This window comes from Balaenoptera musculus, chromosome 8, assembly GCF_009873245.2.
Source record: "Balaenoptera musculus isolate JJ_BM4_2016_0621 chromosome 8, mBalMus1.pri.v3, whole genome shotgun sequence".
Classification (NCBI taxonomy): domain Eukaryota; kingdom Metazoa; phylum Chordata; class Mammalia; order Artiodactyla; family Balaenopteridae; genus Balaenoptera; species Balaenoptera musculus.
In genome coordinates, this window is record NC_045792.1 from 100674225 (window position 1) to 100699268 (window position 25044).

Consider the following 25044-nt stretch of genomic DNA (forward strand, 5'->3'; position numbering starts at 1 on the left):
AAATGATTTCACTGTATCATAAATTTTGCATATAAGTGCTGTTTCAGTTTGTAATTTTAAGTTGAAATCATTAAGAAACATTATCAAGTCTATAGCAAGTATTATTTCTCAAAAGTGGCAGAGGTCAGAAGATTGTCATCTCGTATAGAGGACAAATTGGGTTAAGTAATGGCAATGGCAAAGCATAAGACTCCTAGAAAGAGCACGACCTCCAGGTCCACGGCTTAAGGCCCCACGCACTTCCCACGCCCCCTAGGGCACTCGCAGTGCACGCTGGGACTTGTAGTTCAGGCGTGCGAGGGCCTGCGCGCGCAACCCCCACCGCGGGCGACTTCCTCTCTAGGCCGCGCGCCGCCGTTCCCGGAAGCTGTGCGGGTTAAAGTTTCAAAGCTTCCTCTCCCCGCCTCTTAGTCCCGCAGACTGCCAATCCAGGTAGCCAATAGATGGCCGGACTGGTGCTTCCTTTTACTTGATTGGCTTAGGTTTTTGCAGCCGCACAGACAAACTTGCCGGGGATTGGTCGAGCCTTCAGTTTTGAAAATCGTAGGTTTGGCCCGCGCTGCACCGCCCCGTTGCTTCCTTGCAGCCGCGAGCTTTGGAGGCCGGGAGCGGTGGGACTTGGGCGGGCTGAGATTTGTGCTGGGAAGGTTGCCGGACCTGGATCGGAGCAGCACTTAGGAGACGCGGTGCAGTCGAGTGAGTGCGCGCGGGCGGCCGGCGGGGGTGGGGGGTAGTTAGCGATTTGTTACCCCTTCCTCCAGCCCCAGACCGGGGGCGTGACCCTCTACCCCCGTTGCGGCCTGGCAGTGGATGGGTCACCTCTTCCAAGTGACGAGGTGACCTGCCTTGGTCCTGGGGCCAGAGATGACCCCCACTCTCCATCCTAGAGAATAACCCCGTCTCTTCCCCCTCCCGCTGCCTAGCACCTTCTTTTGTGCCCAGGAGGCCCTTTGTTGATCTGGACGCGCAGGAAGCGCACACCGACGGGGTTGTGTGACAGAATTATGCCAGATGGCATTTCTGTACAGTTAACCCTCGCTCAACACCTCCCCCATCGGCTGAGCAACATTTTAAACTGACCATTTCTGGAGTCCACTGCTACCCCTGATCTTGTCATTCCCCAAGCACGTTCACTGACAGTGGCCTTCTCTGGCGCGCCCAAAGCCAGAACTTGGCGCCTGCCTTCCCGAGGTTGAAATGGAGTAGGCGGCCAAGCCTGTGGTTAAGAGCACAATTTACATCCAGGCCCTGCCCTTGACTTAACTTATCTTTGCCTTAATTTGCTCATCTGCACAAGGGTCTCCTTGAGGTTGTGGCGAGAATTAAATGAGATGATGCTGCATCCAAGCACGGAGTAGGACTCTTTAAAGAAAGCAACTGTTGTGACCCTCCTTCGCTGAGGCGAGGTCAGAGTTAGGTACCTGGCTTCCTGCACCCTCAAAAGAACAGGCATTGTGAAGGAGGGCCGTGGGGCTCTAGTCTGGTGTATGATGTGAGAGAAGTATTGGGAGAGGAAAATGAGCAAGCACTCTTCGCCCTTGGTGGGATGTAGGGTGCTCTGGGTTTGTGCCCAGGTTCTTGCAGGGGCTGAAGAGATTTTTGCTGCTTTTCCCAGGACCCTCATTCTTACACTGATCCCTCCTTTCTCAGGGTCACCTCTGATCTAACGACAGTGACCCTTTTTAAATACCCAGGCTGAGGCTGCTGAAAACAAACTTCCTCATGGAAGAAGCCCAAACACCTTTTTGCACTTTGTGAAAGAAGCTTTCGCCCATTTTGCCATTGTGAACAAATACTTTTAAAAAAAGAGCAAGTTGTTGCTTTCCATAACAGCAAAGTGTTTTGTCTTCCTTTAACATTTTTCTCTTTCCTAGCCTCAAACTGGGTTCTTGCCCTTAGCCAGGGCTGAGCTCTGGGACAGAAGGACTGGGGGGATCCAGAAGGATGGCAGCCAAGAGGCTGTGTCGGTGACTGGCTGGCTGCAGAGCTGTCTCTGCTCAAAGCCTCTGCGATCCTGCCCGATTGGCCCTGCCCCGATGAGTGCTGCCTTTGGCATCTAGGAGTAGGCCTTTGGATGAGTAAGGCATGCCCTAACCTGTGTAGAATGAACTCATTTGGAGTTCCTGTACATGTGTATGTGTTGGGGTGGGAGTACCTGTAGAATGTTTATTTCTAGGTATAGAGTTGATAGATGGATGAATTCATTTAACAAGTATCCCTTTCGTGCCAGGCACTGTGCCATACTCTGGGCTTTCAAAGCTGCGAGCAAGACAGACAAGGGCTTGTCCTCAGGGAGCAAATGCTTAGTGGTCAGAGACAGGCAGCAAGCAAACAGATACAGTCACCCAAGTGCCATGCGGAGAATTGAAATTGATGGATAGGATGGTAGCTGGTGGTCACGTCCTCCCTGAGTTGCTGAGAGCCAAGTGCTGAGGAATGAGCTGCACAAAATAGGAGACAGAAGGTTCCAGACAGAGGGCAGGGCTTGCTCAAGGAACAAAGGCTCGTGTGCCCTGAAAATCAGCCCCCAGGAAGTCCTATGAGGCTGCAACAGGACCTGGCATTAAGCTCTATAAGGGGTCAGTGACTTAGCCCCTCCTTCCAGGAGTTCCCGTCTTAGGTGGGAGGCTGAACTATGCGTGGTTCTTGGTTTTGAAGTTGTAGATCAGGGTGGTGGGTTACTGCCATGGCATGAGACATGCAGTCTGTTATTGTGGCTAACGACTGTCACCCATTCATTTGTTCTTTCATTCATTCCACCAGTCGGGATATTTATTGAGCCCCTGCTATGACCAGAATAGAACACTTCTTCCTTGCCTGGGGCTTTAGTGATGATTTTATAACTGAGTTTTGAGGAGAATATCTGAGTTGCCAGTTGTTTTTTTGTTTTTGTTTGTTTATTTGTTTGCTTTTCTGTGTTCCTAGTTTTTTAAGAAATTAAGTGAAGACATAGAACAAACATAGTTACCAATGGGGAAGAGGGGGAAGGGATAAATTAGGAGTTTGGGATTAAGATATACACACTACTAGATATAAAATAGATAACCTACTGTGTAGCACAGGGAATTGTACTCAATATCTTGTAATAACCTATAGTAAAAAAAGAATCTTAAAAACAATAAATATATATATATGTATAACTGAATCACTTGGCCATACCTGAAACTAACACAACATGGTAAATCAACTATACGTCAATAAAAAAGTTTTTAAAAGGAAATTAAGAGAAAACTAATTTTGTATTTTCCACTGCCTGATATTTCTAGACAAGTTTTCTTAAAAACAAGACATTGCTTATCCGCTCCCCTCATGCTCCCTCATGCGTTTCAAGGGCATTTCAGCTCAAGGGAGAGGGTTGTAGGGGCTCCTTAGAGAAGAGCCTGTCTGTAGACCCCCGCTTTCTTACCCACTACTTTGGGACGCAGAACCCCTTCCATCCACTGGCCTCCTGAAGAGGCAGTTGGATTTGATGTTCTTTGGCCTGATGCCTGGGGTCAGCTCGTGGGTAACTCACCCTCCGGCAGTAGGAGAGGAGCCCTTAGGAGGGTAAGAGCAGGACTTTGGGCAGGTCAAGGGGTCCTACCTAGTGGGACCCCAGTTTCTCCTGATCCAGGAAGGCAGTTGGCCGTGCCCTGTCACTTTAAGCCCCAGAGAAGGCCGTTGGTAAGGAGGTCCACTGACACCAGAATTGGCTGGTCATTGTGGGCTTCTGGGGTCAACGTGCTGTGTGGGGTGGGGAGGGAGAGGCATTTGAAGAGTGTGAAGATTCCAGCCCTGAGCCCCCATGCCTCTTGTCTCTGCTTTCTCCAGACAGAGCCATCATGGGGACAACAGCCCCAGGGCCCATTCACCTGCTGGAGCTCTGTGACCAGAAGCTCATAGAGTTTGTCTGCAACGTGGACAATAAGGACATGGTGTGGCTGGAGGAGATCGAGGAGGAGGCCGAGCGCATGTTCACCAGGTGCGGGCAGGGGCGTGCCGGAGGGACGCACCAGGGGCTGCCTAAGGCCCCAGCAGGGGCCTCTTCCCCACCTGACAGGCGGGACAGACAGGCTGCCGGCGGTCCCTCCTGAGTGCGCAGGATGCTCAGGGCTAGGGTGATGGGAAGCGGGGGAAGAGATGTTGGGCTGCCTGGCAACCTTGCTCCCCTGCCGTGTCTCAGGGGCGGGGGGGAGCCCTGCGTGCCTGCAGTGACTCACTTGCAGCCTTGGAGAGCTCACTTGGTGCCGGTCACCCCAGCTTGACCAGGCACTGCCGGGAAGGGGGCAGGGGTCGGGCTGGGTGGGGAAGGGGGACCCGTGGTTTCCAGGCAGCCTCGAACATCACCCTCTTTGTACCAAACAGAGAATTCAGCAAAGAGCCCGAGCTGATGCCCAAAACACCTTCTCAGAAGAACCGACGGAAAAAGAGACGGATTTCTTATGTTCAGGATGAAAACAGAGACCCCATCCGGAGAAGGTAGGAGGGGCCAGAGGCTTGGGGCCCACGTGGAGAGTTTGATTCGCAGGCGTTAACTGAGATCAGGAGCAGTGGGTACAACGCATGCCATGCTGAGGGGAAATGACGCATGACCCGAGGCCGTGGAGTCCAGAGCTTGTGTGCGTTGGAGGTGGGATGGTGTTTGATCTGGGCCTCTCCTTCCAGAGGTAGGAGAAGCAAGAGAATCTGACCTTCTGCTTGGGGGAGAGTGACCAGAGGTGTAGACCAGGGGCTGTTCCCTAACCCCCTGTTGCTGTGCTGGTTATAACTGCCCTGGTAATGACCATGGGCTGCAAAGTACCAGGGGAAAGAGGCTGGGTCTTGGGGGTCAGGTGGTCTTGGGTGCACACCCCAGCTCTGCCCCTTAGCAACTGTATGTCCTTGGGTTAATTTTCCACGTCTCTAAGCCTCAAGTTTCTGGAATCTAAAGTGAGGATAATGGTCCCTGTCTCTCAGGGCTGTCTGGTGGTTTAGGCGACAGCATGAGTAATGCCTCCAGCAAGGTGTTTGGCCCAGTGTGACCCCGGTCAGTGGGAGGTTTAGGGGAATTTAATCTTTCCAGTGGTTCTGAGAGGACGGGCGTTATCCCAGTTTACAGACAGGGAGACTGAGGCCCAGAGAGGGGCAGCGGGGTGTCACGGCTAGAGGCAGCAGAGCCTGGACCGGAAGCCCGGTCTTCTGCCTCCTAGCCCTCCGCTTCAGACTCCACTCGATCTGGTGGCTCCTGGGGGGCCGGTGCCTGCAGCTGGAATTTCAGGGAGCCTCCCCGCCCTGCCGGGTCCTCTCAGCTTCTGCTTCACCTCCTCCAGCAGGTTGTCCCGCAGAAAGACACGCAGCAGCCGTCAGAGCTCCCGACACCTCCGCAGCAAGGACAAGGTTGAGAGGCTGGCCACAGTGGTGGGCGAGAACGGCTCCGTCCTGCGGCGGGTGACCCGTGCTGCGGCCGCAGCTGCAGCGACCTCCGCGGCAGCCACGCCTTCGCCCACCCCTGAGCCTCCCACGGTGCTGACCAAGAAGCCCAAGGAGAGCCTGGCCCAGTGCCAGCTGGTACCCGTGGTGGAGATTGGCATCAGTGAGCGCCGGAGCGCTGAGCAGCACCTCAGCCAGCTCCAGTCTGCCCAGGCTCCACCCCCCAGCCCGGCTCCGGCCGCTGCTCTGGCCTCCCAGATCACCTTGACCTCGGAGGAGGACTCAACACCCCAGAAGCCAGAGACCGGGAGACTGGAGTCTGTCACCGTGAGCTCCCTGATAACTACACCCCAGGACCCCAAGGGTCGAGGGGTCGGAGCAGGACGGTCCGCCTCCAAGCTCAGAATTGCCGCGACCTCCCCAGGCCCGCAGGACTCGCCCAGCTCTCCGGCCTCCCCGTGGCGGGAGCGGGTGCTGGCTCCCATCCTGCCGGATAACTTCTCCACGCCCACGGGCTCCCGTGTGGACCGCAGATCGGTGCGGCGCAGCCTGATCGCCCCGTCCTCCCCGGGTCCCCAGGTCTCGCTGGCCCAGAATTACGCCCTGGTTTCCAAAGAGGAGAGCACCGTCCGAAGATCAAGCAGAAGGATTGCCAGGAAGGCCACCAAAGAGCCGGCCGCCTCCGCCCGCATCATCTGTGAGTCTGGGGCTCAGCACTGGGCAAGGCTGCGGAGGGTGGTCCTTCGTGCCTGGCTCAGCCAAAGGGGCTCTGGGGACCATTTAGCAAGGAGCTGTCCACAGAACTTTCTGCAATGGTGTAAATGTTCCAGATCTGTGACGCCCCATACTGTAGCCACTAGCTAGCCACGTATGGCTATTGAGCCCTCAAAATGTGGCTCATCTGATCGAGGAACTGAATTTTTAGTTTTATTAGATTTTACTTAGTTCAGGTTTAAGTTGCCACACGTACCTAGTGGCTACCACGTTGGACAGGGCAGATCTGGTCCAACGCTCTTGTTTTACAAATGAGGAAACTGAGGTCCGGGGCCGTTGGCCGCAGTGTCGCTGTGGTTAATGCCATGCTGAGCTTGAACCTGGGCCTTTTCCCCAGGGCCCGCCTGTTCCCCCTTCCTTCCTGCGGAGGCTCACTTAGATTCACCATGTTTGTGGGCCACCTCCTGTTAACGAAACTGTTTGGTCTGGGCCCAGGTGTACATTTAAACTGAGGCTTAAGGAGGCTACCAAGTCTGTAAATTGGGAAGAGCCCCACATGTTTCGTCCCTTCTGGGATGGTGGCCGCTTGTTGAGGAGGCCAGGTGGAAAGCCACAGGGCGGGCTTGTCAGGCAGGTCAGGGCACCTCCCTGGGCCCGGTTTCTACCCCGCCTGGGGAAGGGTTTGCTCCAGGGCCTGGGGCTCAGGGACACACAGTCGGGGGCCCGTGTAGACATGCGATCTGGCACACATTCCATTTTTGGATTCTCAGAAGGGCCCAAGTGATTCTAACCTGCCTTGGAGATTTCCTCAGGTGTGAATCTGATCCTGGGCAGGGGCCCAAGGGGGCGGGCAAGCCTGGAACTCTAGAGGGAGGTTGGGGGAGAGACCCTAGAGGCCCTCCCCATGCTTCTGGGTTAGATATCCGGAAGCTCTTAAGCCAGTCCGTTTGCTCGGCCCCCCGCCCTGCACACGGGTGGGCTTCTGATTTGATTTGCCCTTGACCCAGTCCTGTGGAAGGAAGACAGTCAAACACAGTGGTTAAGCCTTGGAGTCACACAGGGCCTGGCGGGCCTGGGGCACACCCTTCTCCGAACCTCAGTTTCCCCATGTGTTAAATGGTAAGAGCACCTGCCTTGAATGTGGGTAGAGGACCCATCTTAGTGCTTGGATATGGTACAGCTCAGTCCATCTAAATCAAAACAAAACTGGATGATAAAACTGCAGACGGCCTGGGTCCCCGAAGCTCAGTGGAGGTGTGGCCTGGGTGACCCTCCGGGGCGCTCAAGGGTGTGGAGCAGGGAGGGGAGAGGGGGCTTCCTGGAGGCCTTCCTGACGCCCAGGCCCTGGGGCTCGGCTGGGCGGGCAACTCAGAGGTTGGATTTTACTTCTGGGTTTACCCCAGAAGCAGCTCTTGATGTCAGGATTTGAGTGTAACTTGTTACTGTGGGAGGGGACGGAAGCACCTGCAGCAGGGGAGCGGGGAGGTGAGCCGGGGAGAGAGGACCGCCAGTAACGCCCAGGACAGGCCTGGGGCCTCGGGGGAGCCTCTGGAGCCAGTGGGGCGCCCCTCGACCCCCCTCCAGGCCTTCTCCCTGCCCCCAGACCTGTTCTGAAGCCTGAATGGCATGCAGGTGGCACTTAACATTCCAGAGCAGTCTTTGCGCTGGTGGAATAGTTGTGCGGTCACATGGGCGTCTTCTCACCCTTCTGCCCCCTCATCAGCGAGCCCTGAGCTGGGATGGGAGGCAGGGGATGTCAGCTGTCTCCTGGCTACGGACCCCTCAGGTGGGAGCTGGCCCTGTTCTGCTCCCTCCCACGCCTCCAGGCCTGCCTGCCTCACCCCAGGAAGGTCCCTGCTTCCGGCCTCGGCTCCCTCTCAGCCTTAACCTCTGGCCACGCACCTGTGGCCCAGATGCTCCAGCCGAGCCAGGCTTCTTCTGTGCCCAGCAAAGCCTGCTCTTTCCTGCCTCATGGCCTTTGCAGATGCTGTTCCTTCTGCCTAGACTGGCACCTCTCAACTTTTGGCCTCAGCCCGTGCTTCCAGACTTCAAAATTATTGAGGACCCCCAAAGAGCTTTTGATTATGAGGGCGCTATCTATTGACAGTTACTGTATTAGAAATTAACTTGGAGGATTCAAAAATTCTTAATATTCATTAATATTTTATTTTTTATATTAATATTACTTACTATTTTGATATTAAAAGTATTATTTAATACTTTAATATAAAAGTCACAAGCCAATTACCTGTTAAGGTTAGTTGGGTTTATTCTTGTTGGTTTTTTTTTTAAGAAAAAATAACAGTTTTCCAAACAAAAATGTGATGAGGAGACTGGCGTTATTCTGCATTTTGCAGATCCCATTCATGTGTGGCTTGAAAGAAGACAGCTGGGTTCTGCATTCAGTCTGTTGCATTGTGTTGTTTGGGTTCAAATATATGAAGAAAATCTGGCCTTACACAGATACGTAGTTGGAAAAGGGAAGAGTACTTTAAAAGCCTTTTCAGATAATGGTGCATATTCTTTTTTTTTTTTTTTCCAGATAATTTGTGCATACTCACAAATATGTGGAGTTATGCACATCTTCCAGATGTCGACACACTTCATTATGTATTTTTTTAAAGGAGCACATTTGCTTTCTGGTCTCATCAGAAACATCTTTAGGTATTGGGAAGCTATGAAGTTCATGGTGGTGGATACAAGTTCCAAAATTCTATTTTTGGCTTTTTTGGGGGCTCAGTTTTTTATTCTTGGCAACAAATACTGTTTGTTTTATTTGAAGGGACAGACTCCCTTTGTTCATTTTTAAGAAAATGTCTGCCAAATACCCAAGCTTGATTAGCCATAGTTTGTCAGTTGTTCTTTGACTTAAAAACAGCATTCCGTTAAAAAAGGGGCCAGTTCAGCTGAAACCTCAGACCCCCGTGCTTTTCAGAGACTTGGCTATGCAGCCCAAGAGCATTTTTGCGTACTTCCTACTTTATCACATAGTGTATTAGAAAGACATGTACTTAAGTTTAGATTTAATAAAATGAATAGTTTTCATTCCTTCACCAAGGACATTCTTAAGTGAAACCAGACCTTTCCATCCCGAGTGTGGGGTGCAGTTTGGTACCCAGGCTTCGCACTTTACCTCCATTGCTTTCACTCTGTCAGGGCAAATCTCAACACCGTGAAAAGGGAAGATAACATTTTGGTGTTACGGTGGAAATAGTTAGGACCTCGTGGGTCCCCCGAAAGGGTCCTCCTCTTGGGCACTCGACTTCCAGAACCCCGGAGTACACCTTGAGCACCGCTGGCCAGGACATCCTCCTTCCTCCCCCTCCTCCTTCGCGACCTTCTTACCTTCTTATCCTTTACGTCCCAGCCTCCAGACCAGCTCGGCTTCCCATCACAGGCTTTTCAAGTCCTCTGCTCGTTTCTGTCATGGCACATGTCACATGTCGGTTACAGGATTATCTGATGATTATCTAGACCAGGTCGTGGCCCAGTCTGGTTTGCTCTCTGTTGGGTCCCCAGGGCCTGTGCATGGTAGACCCTCGACATATGTTTGTTGAATGAATAAGCTGCTTTGTGTCGGCCTGTGCTGGGAGTTGGAGGCTCGGAGCTGGACATCGTCCCTCTTCCCAGGATACTCCCAACCCAGTGAAGGAGCCAAGACGTGCCCTCAGATGGGCATGTTACCCTCTAGCAGGTAGCAGGAGACATCAAGCCAGCAGCTCTGTTGAGGGTGTTAGGAGTCGAGGGAGTGCTGACGGCAGGGCTCTGCACCCAGGGAAGGGGGAGAGGTCTACGGGGTCGAGAGGGTCTGTGTCTAGTGAAGGGAGGGGTCTGCAGGTGGAGAGGGTCTCTGTCTAGTGAAAGGAGGGGTCTGCAGGTGGAGAGGGTCTGGCTGCAGAAGAGAAGTGGCGGAGCCCCCATCAGAGCCTGGTTCCCTGGTCCTCTTGGAGGGGCACCTGGCTGATTCTGAGGGCATCTTTTGTTCCTTTGTTTTCCCATCAGGCCACAGTTACCTGGAGAGGCTCCTGAATGTCGAGGTGCCCCAGAAAGTGAGGTGAGTTCAGTTCCAGGGCTTGGGGACTTTCCCAGGGCTGGGCAGGGCACACGGGGGGGCCTTTGTAGGTGAGCCCCACAGGTGGAGGCGTTTCCTGTGCTCGAGCCTTCCCTCATCACAGGGACTGCCCCTGGGCTGCCCACCGCTGCCCCCTGCCCCTGCCCCAGTCTTACCAGGCAGTGCCACCCGGGTGTCAGGTCTTCCCGAATTGCTCGTCAACATCGCTCGTCAGTCCTGGCCTGGCCTTGACCCCTCCAAGCCTTACCCTGGAGCCTGGGCTCCATTGATTTGTCAAATCCAAAGGCCTGTGGATGAGCCAGTGCAGCCATGAGGAGCCAATTCAGACTGGGGTGGGTGGCAGGGGGGGTTGGTGGGGTGCTTCCTGCTCCAGGCTTACACCCCAGCACTGCTTTGAGCCAGTGCTCCTTTTCCTGGAGGCCACGTGTGCCATCACTAAAACTATTCCACCACCACCACGACTCCCTGCTCTGGAGCAGAGGGGCAGTGCTTGGGACGGGGAGACCGGTGACTTTGCCAGCCCCACGGTGAATGGAGAACGGGCCTCAAAAGAGACGTGGCTCATTCAGGCCAAAAGGGTTGAGACGGAGCTGGGAAAGGGCCGACCTCCCGAATCAAGACCCTGATGGAATATAAGTGAAGCCAAATTCAGAAGCTGGCACCCCTCGTCTGCCCAGGCTGCAGACTTAAACCACGGAGCCACTGACTCTGGCTGCCCATCCTTCCGTCCCTCCTAGGTCGCTACCCCAGGGCGTAGGGGAGGGGCTCCTGTGGGGAGGCTTGGGCTGGGCGGGTCCCACAGTGCCCCCTGCTCTGCTTCCAGCCCCAAGGCGGAGGAGCCCAGCAAGGAAGCTGAGCCAGAGGAGGCGGCCGAGCCAGAGGTGAGGCGGGCGGGCAGGCCAGGGAGGGGCGGGCCTGCGAGTCCCATGTGCAGACCCCTAAAGCCATGGTTCTTCCCTTAGGTCCCCAAGAACAATGGCAGTGCCTTGCGGCTCCGCAGTGCTACCAAGATCGCCATTAGCACGCCCGGCTCGCAGCCTGCAGCCGGTGGCCAGGGGACGCCCTCTGAAGGGCGGCAGGGTGAGTCTCCTGACCTACAGACACTCAGGGCCATGCAGGCCGTGGTAGCCTCGGCCTGACTTTCTCTTGGAGGAGATGCAAGCCCGGTTTTCTGGGCTGAGAGGCCGAGGGAAAATGAGACCCAGGGTGCAGCGATCTCCTTCGAGTCTGCACGTTTCATCTCCCACCTTTTGGCTGGAGCCGCTGCCGAGTGCCACTGGGTGGCCATGGCTGGTTGGTGCAGGAAGCTGGGGGTGGGACCTGAATTGGGGCATTAACTGTGAACGTGCCAGGTCAAGGCCTTGAGCCTCACTCCAGGGGGGAGCAGGAGGAACTGTGTCCTGGGGTGTGAACAGCTGGCCTCGTGTTCTGTCTCTGCCGCTGGCTGGCTTCTCACCTCTGTGGCTCTCCTGGCTAAACGGCGTGAGAGCTGTGGGCTCTGGGGCCTGGCCTGCATCTCCCTGGTGGGAGGAACACTGTAGCCATGAGATCTGGAACACGGCTCCCCCCGCTGCTGGATGGGCTTAGGACAATGGCCATGCCAGCCCCATAGGCCCCAGGGGGCTGCCGGGACCCTTTGGAGTAAAGAGTGTCGGAGAGCCGGGGGAGAGATCGGCGCTTCCTCCTGGCGGCGAAATGAAACATACAGACCCGCACCCCACATGTTGACCCTGCTCGGGAGGCCCCCGCCCCCGTGCCAGCCCCAGCTGAAAGGGCCGGGAGGAGTGGGATTTCGAAGCCAGTCAAGGGGCCTGTTAGAGCTTGCAGCTTCTGTAGGTTTCTGCCCCTGAAAGGGCTCTGCCCCCGGCTCTCAGTGTTAGAGGTGGCTGGGATGTGGTGAGGGCCACCTCGATGGGACGGTCCTGCTGTTCTCGCCCTGGAGGCCAGGCCTGGGGGTGAGGGATCTGCGGGCTGGGGGCAGCATGCCAGCTCTGTGCGTCCGCAGATGGGTCAAGGCCAGGCGGTGCTAAGGCTGGTGCTCCTGCCCCTGGCTACCCTGGGGTCTGCGGGGAAGAGAGCCTCGCCCCTGCCACAGCTGCTGCCGGCGGGCGCTTTCCCCTGACCCCTCCATGCTCTCCCGATCGCCCCCCTGAAACTGCTCTCTCCGCAGAGGCCAAGACTGACCAAGCAGATGGCCCCAAGGAGCCGCCTCAGAGTGTCAGGTTTGCATGTGGGAAGGCGTGTGACCTTCAGGTCAGGCGGTCCATTTTGAGGGGACCAGAGGGGCACGAACCTTGAGTCCTCCCTCGGGAAGGGTGGGCGTGTGGTCAGGGGCCTCCGTGTCCTCTCAGCAGGGGTGGGGCCTGGCGCTCTCACTTAATAACGGAGGTGGCTTCGGGCTGTGGGAGGAGCCTGGCCTGGGGGTGGGCGACGGGATCCCGGACCCCCATCCTCCTGCGTCCTCCTGGCCGTGTGACCTTGGACTGGTCACTCCCCTTCCTCTGACTGGGCGGCAGAGGGTCGATCAGGGAGACCCCACCTCTGCAGTGCCTTTCAGTCTGGAGTCCCGGGGGCTGGGCCCAGTTCCGTTCACAAGGGTGACCTTTTCTGGGGCGTGGCGGGGGGCGCTGGGGGGGCCGCGAGGGCGGGCCCTGTGACGCTGCTGCCTCCCCGCGCCGGCAGGAGGAAGCGCAGCTACAAGCAGGCCGTGAGTGAGCTGGACGAGGAGCAGCAGCTGGAGGGTGAGGAGCTGCAGCCCCCCAGGAGCAAGACCCCTTCCCCGCCCTGTGCCGCCAGCAAGGTGAGTGTGCGTCTGCCCTCCCTCCGCCCCCTGCCCCGCCCACGAGGTCTGACCCTGGTCCCACCGCAGGTGGTGCGGCCCCTCCGGACCTTCCTGCACACCGTGCAGAGGAACCAGACGCTCATGACCCCGACCTCGACCCCTCACAGCAGCGGCATGAAATCCTTCATGAAGCGCAACACTCCCCTGCGTGTGGACCCCAAGGTGAGGGCGGCCTGGCTGAAGGCTGCAGTGTGTCCCCAGGCTGCTGGGAGCGGCGGGGGCCTGGGCCAAGGCGGGTGTGACCTGGCACTGGGCAAGGACCAGCTTGAGCCCCTGTGGCCCTGGGCTACCTCGACGTCTGGGGACTGTCCTGACTCCTTGGGCTCTGCACTGCAGCCTAGAGGCTCGGCCGGCTCAGGGTGACCTCCCGGGTCTTGGATCCGGGGCTGGGAAGTTGCAGAATTGGCCTGGCTGGCCACCGCCATGGCCATCCATCCCCAGGCACCGCCCCCGTTCCCTCCTGGCGGCCTGAGTAGTTAAGGTGAGGGACTCACGTGGACGCTGACTTGTTGGGGATGAGGGCTGGGTGACGTGAGAGGAGGTGGTGGCGCTGGGAGAGGGCGCAGGCCCCAAGCAGACCCACTGGCGTCTTCAGGACGGCGGCCTGCTTTCCAGGATGCCCTCCACCTGGCATTAACTCTTGGCTTTTTCCTTGTCTCCTCTCCTCCACAGTGCAGCTTTGTTGTAAGTAAAGCCTTTCCCTGTCCTTGTAACCTAGCTCCACCAGCACTTACCCGCTGTAGCCCTGTCCCTGCAAAACTGACAGCACTTGTAGAGGCACTAACATCAGTGGGAGCGTTAAGGGGGCCGGGAGGTGGGAGGTGAGCTAGAGTTGCTGGCTGGCTGGCCCGCCGGCCCAGCAGTTCTGGAGCCGGCGTCCTCCCTCTGCAGAGCCTGCCCAGGAGGATGAGAGGGGGTGTGACCTGCGACTGGTCCCCAGGCAGGAGGAAGCAGAGGGGGTGTGACCTGCGATAGGTCACCAGGGCCACATCTTGCAGTGTTCCCCCCCAGCCACGTCCCTCCCACCTCCCCGGTGCCGGGCTTGCCCTCAGCGTCTGGGGCTGGAAAGAGAATAGACAAGGCATCTCTGATCCCAGGCCACCGAGATTTACAGGATCGCAGACCTAAGCTGCTGCCTTGAGGGGCGGGGCAGTGGGGGAAAGGAGATCTGGGTCTGCTGGGTAACGGTGGAGCTGTCAGTGCCATCCTCCAGAAAGAAGGCCACAGAAGCTGTTCTCTTCTCAGATACCCCAGAGCTGAGCTGGACCACCGGCTGTGTGCAAGGAGCCATGGGGGCCTGGGACCTGCTCGGCCCACAGTCCCAGCTCCCAGGGTCTCCCGAACAGCTGCAAGGCTGAGTCCTTTAGTGTCCACTGGCGCTTTGAAGGGCCACCTACCTGGAGGGCTTCTGCCTCCAGCCAGGGGTCTCAGGGCCTCAGCAGCACTGCCGTGGAGCTTGGCAAATCAAGAGGCTGCCCAGCAGCTGGACAGGCAGGTCCTGAACTGGCCTCTCCTGCAAGAAGGCTGGTCCCGTCTGGGTGGACAGGGCCACGGCGTGTCATCCAACATGCCAGCAAGCAGGCTGTGTGGTCCTTATGTACCTGTTTTTGTGCCAGGTCCCTACTAGGCACCTGGGCCCACAGCCGTGAACCAGCCTTGGACTTTTTCCTCCTACAAGGAACTACCTGTGCCCCACCCAGACTGATCGGGGCCTTGCAGGAATGACCAAGAGGTTCAGGAAGCTGCCCTTTCCTGCTTTGGGGAGCCCAGGTCCCTGCATGCGGCATCTTGCGTGGGTGGGACAGTCCTCAGGAGGCCAGGGGACCTACCTAGGTAGGTCGCTGTGGCATTGGACTGGTTTCCTAAACTTTGGGCCTAAATTTCCTTGGCTACAAAGGGTGGAGACAGAGGTTCATTCAGGGAGATTGGATGAACCAGGGAGTAGTAGCAAGTGTCAAGCACCCAGCACGTGGCTCGGCATGAAGTGGTTGTTCGATGGATGGCAGAGAGACTGCTCATTTGAGACCCCTGGAGGCAGAAGGGGCTGCACAAGCCCCTCCCACCCTCTGCTTTGGGCTTGATGGTGGCCCCTGGGGAGCAGCCCACCTTCCAAGGTTGGGGCAGAGAGGAAGCACGGATTCTACGACCTAAGAAACTCTTGTTTTCTTCTATAAAATTCACAGTGCAACAGGATAAATTCTCTGACCTGGGCTGGGAAATCCTAATAGTCAAGCTTCAGGACAAAAGCCTGTTTTGCTGAGCCCTGCTGAGAGCAGGAGTCTGGGGGCAGGAAGAGAGGGTGGTGAGCGCTCTGGGTGCCACGTGGCCTTTGTTTCCCAGGTGCTTTCCTCATAGGCCAGCGGGCAGTGGGGCACTTGCTGAGTTTCCCTGGGTCCGTGTGGTTGGAGAGCAAAAGGCCACCTGCTCCCTCCCTGAGGGGGTCCTCCCAAAGGCCAGCATCCTCCTCCAGCCTGGCTTCCTACCCCAGCTTGGCTTCTATGACTCATGATCATCCCTCTTTCCATTTCTCTTTCCGTCTTTTTTTAAAAAAAAAAATTATATTAACATTTTACAGTAAAATTTATGTTAAAAATTATCATACAGTGAAATCTATACTTTGTGAAAGCATAGGTTTATGTAACCACTGCCACAGTTGGGGTGCAGAGCAGTTCCATCACCCCACAAAACTCCCTCCCCCACCCCTACCCCGTGTTCTTCATCACCATAGTTTTGTCTTTTTGAGAATGTCACATGAGTGGAATCATACACAGCTGACCTCTTGAGATTGGCTTCTCTCACTCAGCATAATGCTTTTGAACTCAGTCATTACATTTGAAGTCAGTTTCTTGTAGACAGCATATAGTTGAGTCAGGATGGTTGTTTTGTTTCTTTTTAAAATCTAACTGTCTTATTTGATATATTTAGTGGTATGTTTCAATTTATGTCTACTGTTTTATTATTGTTGGCTGTTACCTTTGTTTTTTTCTTCTGTTTCCCCTTTCTTGCCTTTTTTGGGGTCCCTTGACATTTTTTAGTATTCCATTTTAATTTGTCTCTTGCGATTTGGACTCTATCATTTTGAGGGTTTTTAATGGTTGTTCTGAGGCATTACATACTTCACTTTCACAATCACTTTAGCATCGGTATCTTATCAGTTGAATTGGAATGTAGAAACCTTGCCACCTATAGATGCCTTGACTTCCCACTGTGTGTGATCCTTGTCTTACATATTCCATCTCCATACATCGATGACTCCAGCAGAATAATTTTTGCTTTCAACTGTCAAACATTTTAAAGAAACTCAAGAGGAAAAGAAGTCTGTTGATATTTACCCAGATATTTGTCATTTCTGTTGTTCTTCATTCTTGATGCTTCACCTTTCCTTCTGGTATCATTTCTCTTGTCTGAAAAACTTCCTTTAGCAATTCTTTGAGAATAAGTCTGCTGGCAACAAATTCTCTAGTTTTCCTTTATTTGAGAAAGTATTTCCCTTCATTTCTGAAGGATATTTTCACTGAATATAGGTAGAGTTCCGGATTAGCAGTTCTTTCCTTTTAGCAATCTTAAAATGTGCTCCTTCTGTCTGGCCTCCATACTTTCTGATGAGAAATCCCCAGTCATTCAAATCATTGCTCCCTGATAGATAATGTGTCTTTTTTCTTCTGGTGCCTGCTTTTCAGAATTTTTTTCCTTTGTTTTAATATTAAGTTTTTAGCAGTTTGATTCTTTTGTGGCTGGACATGGGTTTCCTTGGGTTTATCCTGTTTGGGTTTTAGTGACCTTCTTGAATCTGTAGATTTATATCTTTCAGCAAATCTGGACATCTTCAGCCATTACTTCTTCAAGGTTTTGTTTTTTTATTCAGCATTTCATAGACTTTTTTTTTTTTACCACACCACACGGCTTGCAGGATCTTCCCCAACCAGGGATTAAACCCAGGCCACCGCAGTGAAAGCCCAGAATCCTAACCACTAGGCCACCAGGGAAGTCCTCATAGAACTTTTGTAGTCATCTCACAGTCCCCTCAGGCTCTGTTAATTTTTCTTCAGTATATTTTCTCTCTGTGTTTAGATTGGATAAATTTTATTGATTTATCTTCATGTTTTCTCCATTCTGCTCTTGGATCCGTCCACTGAATTTTTTTTTTTCAGTTATTGTATTTTTAGTTCCAAAATCGCCATTTGCTTCTTCTTTAGATCTTCTAGTTGCTGAGCTTTTCTGTTTTTCCAGTTGTCTTAAGAGTGCTGTGATTATTTGTTGGAGCATTTTTGTCAGAGAATTCCAACCGGACATCTTGGCATTGGTGTCTGTTGATTGCCTTTTCCCGTGGGAGTTGAGATTTTCCTGGTCCTTGTATGCTTAGTAATTATGGATTGCAGCCTGCACATTTTGAATATGATGTTAGGAGACTCTGGGTCTTGTTTAAATCTTATGGAGACTGTTGATAGTTTGCTTTAGCAGTAACCCACTGGTTCTGGCTGTGGTTCCAACCTGCTTTCTGTGGCCTGTGGTTCCAATGTCCATTCAGATTTCAAAGCCTTTACAGTGCTCTTTGGATCTGTCGTGGGTGTGCCAGTCAGCGGTCCGTCTGGGATCTGGCAGGTGGCCTGTGAGTTTAGTTCTCAAAGTTTCAGGTGTGATAGTTCGGGTCAAATCCAAACATCTCCAGTTTGGTGCTGCGCCCGGGAGTTCATAAAAACCTTATGGTATTACTTTCTCAATCTATCCAGTACTTTCCTCTTCTCTGGGGCTCCCCCTTTCTGCCCCCCCAGCCAGGAAGCTGGGGCCTTAGTTACTCTGCTCTGCTGTGTGCTCCCCTAACCACGTGGAGGGCCTCCGACTGGGAGACAGAAAGAAAGGCAACAGTGTTTCCCAGCGTTTTGGGATCACAGCTCCATAGTGTGGCATGGAAGGTTCTCCTCCTTGAGTTTTGACTCTGCAGGTTCCAGTAACTGCCGCTGTCCCCGTTGCCACAGGATTGCTTGTGGGCCAGAGCATGAGAGAAGGGAGAAAAGAGGGAAAAAACCACAGTGTTTTGAGTCAGAACCAGAGGGCTGTTCCCGGAGTTCTGTCAGCACCTCGGTGATCTCTTTGGGGTCTCGGGCTTCGCTGAGTTAGTGCTGGAGGGAAAAAAAAGCATTCAGCTCATTGCTGGTTCAGTGATGCTTCAAAGTTTGGTCTCCTTCCCCAGTCTGCCTGCGGCTGTTTACCTTGCAGAGGCCTCAAATAACTGCTCCATGCATTCTGTTAGGTTATACAGCCACATGTAGTGGGAGAGACAGATGGGAGTGTCTACTCCATCTCACCCATAACCGGAGCCCTTCTCTCCATCTTTAGGCTGGTATTACCTCGGGGCCAGATTTCTAGGTGGGAAATCTGCAGTCAAGGTCAGCGGCCAAGGAGAAATGGACAGCAACTAGTACAGAGAGAGGGAGACCGATGGGTGGCTTAGCCCAGACATGGTGTCTAGTGGGAGCCAGGCTGGGGTGAGGGGTGAGCCTCTAGTCCAGGTCCCAGCCTCTACCCTTATCCCCTGACCGTTATTGGTGAAGCACCAGTCTCGTCCTTGGCCAGGGAGGGCTTGGAGGCCCCGCCTGTCCTGCTGGTTGCCTACTGCTATGGCCATGCGCCTGGGGCTTTCTGGGCCTGCAGAGGAGGAAGGTACCAGCATCGATCTGCTGAAGCAACTAGGACTTTTAAAAAGTTGTTTTTGAAATTGGTATGTAGCCATATCACAAGAAGTTTGGAAAATGAAGGGGAAAAAAATGCCATCCCTAATCTATGTCACCAGCCTATATAGTAGTAACCTCTGTTAGCATTTGACAGTATTTTCTTTTTTTTTCAACTATTAGGAAAGAGTCGATACACAGTGTGTGTGTGTGTGTGTATACACATAAAAGTTATAAAGCATAATAAACACATGTGTACCCATCCACCCCCTTAAATAGAACATTAACCATAACTTTCAAAGCTGCCTTTCTGTCCCTTCCCAATCTGGTTCTTTTTTTTTTATTATTATTACTTTTGGCTGCGTTGGGTCTTTGTTGTTGCACGCGGGCTTTTTCTAGTTGTGGCCAGCGGGGGCTACTCTTCCTTGTAGTGTGTGGGCTTCTCATTGCAATGGCTCCTCTTGTTGCAGAGCACAGGCTTTAGGCACGCGGGGTCAGTAGTTGTGGCTCGCGGGCTCTAGAGCACAGACTCAGTAGTTGTGGCGCACTGGCTTAGTTGCTCCGCGGCGTGTGGGATCTTCCCGGACCAGGGCTTGAACCCGTGTCCCCTGCATTGGCAGGCGGATTCTCAGCCACTGCACCACCAGGGAAGTCCCCCGTTCTTAACTCTTTTTTCAAATATAACTTTTTATATAGTTATAACCTCTGCTAGCAGAGGTTACTATAGGCTGGTGAGGTAGATTAGGGATGGCATTTTTTTCCTTTATTTTCCAAACTTCTTATGATGCAGCTACATAATAATTTCAAAAACAACTTTTTCAAAGTACTAGTTGGCTCAGCAGATCAATCTGGATCATCCAGTCTTGAGCCTGACTTTTGTGTTGCCCACAACTTGGCAGGGCTCAGGTGAGGGCACTCGTGACTCAGGCCCTTGGGAGGCCTTTGGGGTCGTCCTGGCCCAGCGCGGGGCTGCCCTCACTCCCCCACCGCCACCCCCCCAGGAGAAGGAGCGACAGCGCCTGGAGAACCTGCGGCGGAAGGAGGAGGCCGAGCAGCTCCGCAGGCAGAAGGTGGAGGAGGACAAGCGGCGACGGCTGGAGGAGGTGAAGCTGTAAGTGCCCGCCCCCTCCGGCCCCTCTCCGGCCCCCCCTCCGGCCCCCCTCCGGCCCCCCTCCAGCTCCCCCCCGGCTCCCCCGGCCTTGCTGTGCCCCCATGACCACCGTGTGCCCGCAGGAAGCGTGAGGAGCGCCTCCGCAAGGTGCTGCAGGCCCGGGAACGGGTGGAGCAGATGAAGGAGGAGAAGAAGAAGCAGATCGAGCAGAAGTTTGCTCAGATCGACGAGAAGACGGAGAAGGTGCAGGCCTCGGGCTGTGGGCAGCAGTTTCCCTGGGCTGTGCCCTGGCGGGACCCAGGCCCGTCACACTGGGTGGCCTGAGGGTTAGGACTGGACCCGTCCGGAAGTTACGGGTTCGATGCCCTGTATCCCTCTCCTGGCCGTCCGTGGGCCGTGGGGTCTGTTCTGAGCCACGTGGAGGGTGGAAGGTCTGCCCTGGACCGAGCACAGCCCTGCGCTCCGGGCAGGACTGGCTTCCGGGTGCCCCCTCCCCCGGGCTGTGGGGAGCAAGCCGGGGCCACAGGGACGTGGAGTGTCTGCCCCGCAGGGTACTGGGCCCCACCCTGTACGGCTGAGTGGCGGGGGGCTGCTCCAATGGGCGTCTGTGGGTGGGCTCCGCAGGCCAAGGAGGAGCGGCTGGCCGAGGAGAAGGCCAAGAAGAAGGCAGCGGCCAAGAAGATGGAGGAGGTGGAGGCGCGCAGGAGGCAGGAGGAGGAGGCGCGGAGGCTCAGGTGGCTGCAGCAGGTACGAGCGCCGGGCTCGGGCGTCAGGAGGAGGCGGGGGAGGGCGGCGCTGCCTCCGTGCCCCTGCACCGCTGGGCACACCCCCCTCTGTCGGGTTGATCTTGGTGGGTCTTGCTGCCTTGAGCTCACAAGGAGGTTTAACAAAGGCCATGGAGATGGGGATGGTGACGGTGACCTGCCTTGTGTTTTCTGTAGAGGCAGCAGTTTGAGGGTTAAGTGCACGGAGTCTGGAGCCAGACTTCCAATCTCAGTTCTGCCATCTATTAGCTGTGTGACCCTGGGTGGGTTACTTGACCTCTCTGTGCTTTGGTTCTTTCAGGTAGCAGTGGTATCTACTCGATAGGGTTGTTGTGAGGATTAAACGTTCTGCCTCTAAGATTACGGGCCCACCTCTTCCTGGGAACTGTCGGTCTTATGACTCTAGGGAACACAAAGCTGTCATTAGGGGGTTATAAGACTAATGGCTAAAATTTATTGAGTATTTACATTGTGCCAGGCACTGTTCTAAGTGCGTCATGTGTATAAACTCAGCAGTCTTATGAGGTGTGGGCGTGACTGTTGTCCCCATTTTATCAATGAGGGTAGAACTGAGGCCAGGAGGCTTCTGTGACTTGCCTCGTGTCGCCCAGCTCATGAGTTTGGCTCCATCTAGTCTGTACCCTTAACTACTAAATCTGCTGCTGCAGCAAAAGAAGTTGTCGCAAGATGCTCCTCAAGCCGGTTGCAGTGGTCCTTGTGGATGGAGCCTTGTATGGGGTGTCCCTGGGCTCAGCCCCTGCTGTTCCTTTTTTTTTTTTAATTTATTTATTTTTATTTATTTTTTAAAATTTTTGGCTGCGTTGGGTCTTCTTGCTGCGTGGGCTTTCTCTAGTTGTGGCGAGCGGGGGCTACTCTTCGTTGTGGTGCACGGGCTTCTCATTGTGGTGGCTTCTCTTGTTGCGGAGCACGGGGTCTAGATGCGCAGGCTTCAGTAGTTGTGGCGCGTGTGCTCAGTAGTTGTGGCTCGCGGGCTCTAGAGCGCAGGCTCAGTAGTTGTGGCGCACGGGCTTAGTTGCTCCGCGGCGTGTGGGATCTTCCCGGACCAGGGCTCGAACCCGTGTCCCCTGCATTGGCAGACGGATTCTTAACCACTGCGCCACCAGGGAAGTCGGCCCCTGTTGTTCTTGACGCAAGAGGAGCTGCTGGGAAGGACAGGCCCTCCGGCCAGCCGCTCCTCCCCCCCACCCCACCCCCGTTCCTCCCTCCCAGACCCGCTCTTGCCTCTCCAGCCCAGGCTGGCCTGCGGGCCCTGACCTTGCTCTCTGGTCACAGGAGGAGGAGGAGAGGCGCCACCAGGAGCTGCTGCAGAAGAGGAAGGAGGAGGAGCAGGAGCGGCTGCGGAAGGCGGCCGAGGCCAAGCGGCTGGCGGAGCAGCGTGAACAGGAGCGGCTCCAGGCCGAGAGGTGAGGGGTCCCGGTGGCCCGGCCCCCAGGTGACCTTGCAGCACCTCGCCGTCACATCCGCTGTCGTCCTGTGCGTGCGTGTGGCTGAGAGGCAGATGGAGCCGTCACCTAGAGGCAGCTCCCGCCTTCACTCGGGAGTTTAGAGAAGAAGGACAGGCTTTCTTCCTGGCTCCAAACAAAGCGAACCACCCAGACGTGGTGCGTTGGCTGCTGGAGATTCAGGGAGTAATGGGCAGGGTCACTCGGGATTGTGTCCCTGTTCTGCTTCCAGCCGGATGAGCTGAGCCCTTCGGTTCGTTTTTCTCTCAGCTGACATAAGGGGGCGGGGGGGCCGCAGGACGAGCCAGCATTTCTCAGCAGCCGCTGAGGGCCTCTGGGTGGGAGAGTCAGTCCACCGCATGCTGTGATTCATCGCGGGGCCTTCGGCATCCCTGGCTCCCGCCCACCGCGCGTGCTCCTCTGGTGCTGGTGCTGACTCGGGTTGCCCCCCACCACCATTTCCCGACTGCCCTGCCTCTCCCCAACTGGGGACTGTGGCCGATGAGCCTTCTCAGAGGCAGAGGTCTCTGCGATAGGCAAGAGTTCCGCGTTTAGTTCCACAAGCGTTTATCCAAGGCCGGTCCCTGTGCCGGGTTGGGCTGGGCCCTGGGGATGCCGAGGAGGATAAGCCTCCGTCACCCCTGGCCGGGAGATCTGTGGGATCCTGCGCCTGTGTGCAGACGCAGACTCCGCCCGTGTAGACTCTCGGGTGGGCCCAGGCCCAGGCCTTGCCTCTCCCCTGCTTCCACCCCCTGGGGAGCACCAGGCAGCACTTTTTTCCATGTCCGTCTTTGTGGGTGGCTACAGGCCCAGGGGAGAAGGAGGTGGGTCACAAGCAGAGGGCTGACTGCGTCAGGGCCATCGTGTCGTTTGGCACAAAGGGGTCCCTGGTCCTGTGGGCAGAATCAGAGACAGGAGTCTGGGAGGGGGACAGAGGGTGGCAGTTGATGTGGCTTTAGAATTGGATGTGTGTCGGGCGGCGCCAGGGGCTTCAGGGCGTGATGGTCATAATGTTCGGCAGCTCGGGCGGGTACCAAGCCACACGCTTTCCACACGTTTCCTTGTTTAATCCTCACGTGAAGACACCTGCAGCGTGGGTACCAGCTGCTCCACTTCCCAGAGGGGGACACAGGTTCAGAGAGGTTCTGTGACTTGTTCAGGGTCATGAGCGAGTAAGTGGAGGTGGCTCTGACCCTGTGAACGGCCCCTCCCTGCTTCGTGTCAGGCTTGGGGCCAGCTGTTGGCCTGTGGGTCAGGACGAGTGGCGGTAGCTCAGATGACCTCATTTTGTTCTTGTGGCAACTCTGGAGGAAAGGTGTTATGCTCCCCATTGTACAGCAGGCAAGACTGAGGCACAGAGATCTAAGTTGTGTGGAGGAGCGGGGGCCCGGTTTGGGGGGCCTCGAGGCTGAGTGCTCCCGCACCCTCGGCTGTGCACTCCTAGCCCCTTGGGCGCAAGCACAGCTGCTGGCTCTTAGCTGGCGTGCCCGTCCTGCCATTCCCTCTTCCGCGGCGTGTGCCAGGGGCCTGGCTTCCCTGGCAAGGATGGAACAGGGCCGGCCCTCAGCTTCCTGCCCTGACAGGCTCTTGCTCGGTCCTCAGGGAGCTGCAGGAGAGGGAGAAGGCCCTGCGGCTACAGAAGGAGCGGCTGCAGAGGGAGCTGGAGGAGAAGAAGAAAAAGGTAAAGGGGAGCCAGGCCTGTGGCTCCCACGGGGTCTGCCCTGAGCTTTGGGCTGGGGAGGCCGGGTCCGGGGCCCTGGTGCAGGAGCCGCCCTGCCTGCCTTGCTGCGCGCCGTTGGTGTGGGGGAGGGGAGGACGCACACGTGGTCTGTGACATCCCGCCGCCTGCCGGGTCCCAGGAAGAACAGCAGCGCCTGGCTGAGCAGCGGCTGCAAGAGGAGCAGGAGAAGAAAGCCAAGGAGGCCGCGGCAGCCAGCAAAAGCCTGAACGTGACCGTGGATGTGCAGGTGAGGCCCGGGCATCAGGGTGGAGAGGGCCCCCTGGCTCTGATTATTCTCTTCCCAGTAGCTGGAGGCACAGGCTCTATATATTAGGACCATAAGAAAGTGGAACGATACGGTTGGACCAGTTGTTTTTTTACTATTTTTGAAATATATCTTCTTTCTTATTCTGAAAGTAGAATTTGTTGTAGAAAAAAAGAAAAAAGAAAAGAAAAGAAACTAAACTTTATAAAAGAATATAAAGCAAAAGCAAAAGAAAGGCACCCCAGAGGGAAAGTCTAAGTCTGGTGTATATCTTTCTATATTTTACGTATAAATACGTTTTATACACACGCTTTCTCTCACACACACATATACATAGTTTTAAATGGGCACAGACTATGCATACTGTCTTAGTCTGTTCGTGCTGCTACAACAAATTACCCTAGACTGGGTGGCTTAAACGACAGACGTGCTGGGAAGTCCAGGGTCAAGGCGCTGGCAGATCCAGGGTCTGATGAGAGCCCTCCTCTGGTTCACAGACGGCCGTCTTCTCGCTGTGTCCTCACATGGCCAAAGGGGAGAGGGAGCTCTCTTTTCTAAGGGAACTAATCCCATTCATGAGGGCTCTGCCCTCATGACCTGCGTACCTCCCAAAGGCCCCACCCCCAAATACCATCACATCGTGGGTTAGGATTTAACATGGGAATTTGGCGGGGGGGAATACAGACATTTAGTCCACAACACATACCATTTGGCAGTTTGAGTTTTTCTCATTTTTTTCCTTTCATTTAATGTATCCTAGACATCTGTCTGTTTCACCGCTTGTAAATCTCTTACTTTTGACCGCTGTTTACCAGTTAGTGGTACCAGAATGTCTTTAACCAGTCCCTAATGACAAGCATTTAGGCTATTAATGCTGTTACAAACAAAATGTGGTATAAGGTTTTCATTGCAACACGGTTTAAGATGTTGAAAACTTGGAAGTTAGCTGAACCGCATGGTTAAATTACAAATCGTGGGGTTCCCAGTGGAGTGCCCTGCTGCGGGTCACAGGACACACACTGACCTAGAAGGATGT

General features: G+C 55.0%; 1 protein-coding gene across 7 annotated transcripts in view; it reads left to right on the plus strand.

Moving 5' to 3' along the window:
- The first annotated feature begins 568 nt into the window (after positions 1 to 568).
- Positions 569 to 25044, plus strand: part of LOC118900018 (inner centromere protein) — a 29338-nt gene continuing 4862 nt past the window's right edge. The window contains exons 1-18 of one of the 7 annotated variants that reach the window (XM_036862147.1): positions 606 to 696; positions 1875 to 2078; positions 3811 to 3961; positions 4345 to 4458; positions 5289 to 6085; positions 10105 to 10156; positions 10998 to 11055; positions 11137 to 11254; positions 12345 to 12396; positions 12857 to 12974; positions 13044 to 13178; positions 13689 to 13700; positions 19585 to 19796; positions 19919 to 20039; positions 20421 to 20543; positions 21854 to 21984; positions 23626 to 23704; positions 23883 to 23990. In XM_036862147.1, the coding sequence (XP_036718042.1) occupies positions 2075 to 2078; positions 3811 to 3961; positions 4345 to 4458; positions 5289 to 6085; positions 10105 to 10156; positions 10998 to 11055; positions 11137 to 11254; positions 12345 to 12396; positions 12857 to 12974; positions 13044 to 13178; positions 13689 to 13700; positions 19585 to 19796; positions 19919 to 20039; positions 20421 to 20543; positions 21854 to 21984; positions 23626 to 23704; positions 23883 to 23990 (2385 nt within the window). In that variant the 5' untranslated portion in view covers positions 606 to 696; positions 1875 to 2074. Of the gene's footprint in view, positions 697 to 1874; positions 2079 to 3810; positions 3962 to 4344; positions 4459 to 5288; positions 6086 to 10104; positions 10157 to 10997; positions 11056 to 11136; positions 11255 to 12344; positions 12397 to 12856; positions 12975 to 13043; positions 13179 to 13688; positions 13701 to 19584; positions 19797 to 19918; positions 20040 to 20420; positions 20544 to 21853; positions 21985 to 23625; positions 23705 to 23882; positions 23991 to 25044 lie in introns of all 7 variants that reach the window. The other 6 variants (XM_036862148.1, XM_036862150.1, XM_036862151.1 and 3 more) reach the window with 6 other exon arrangements.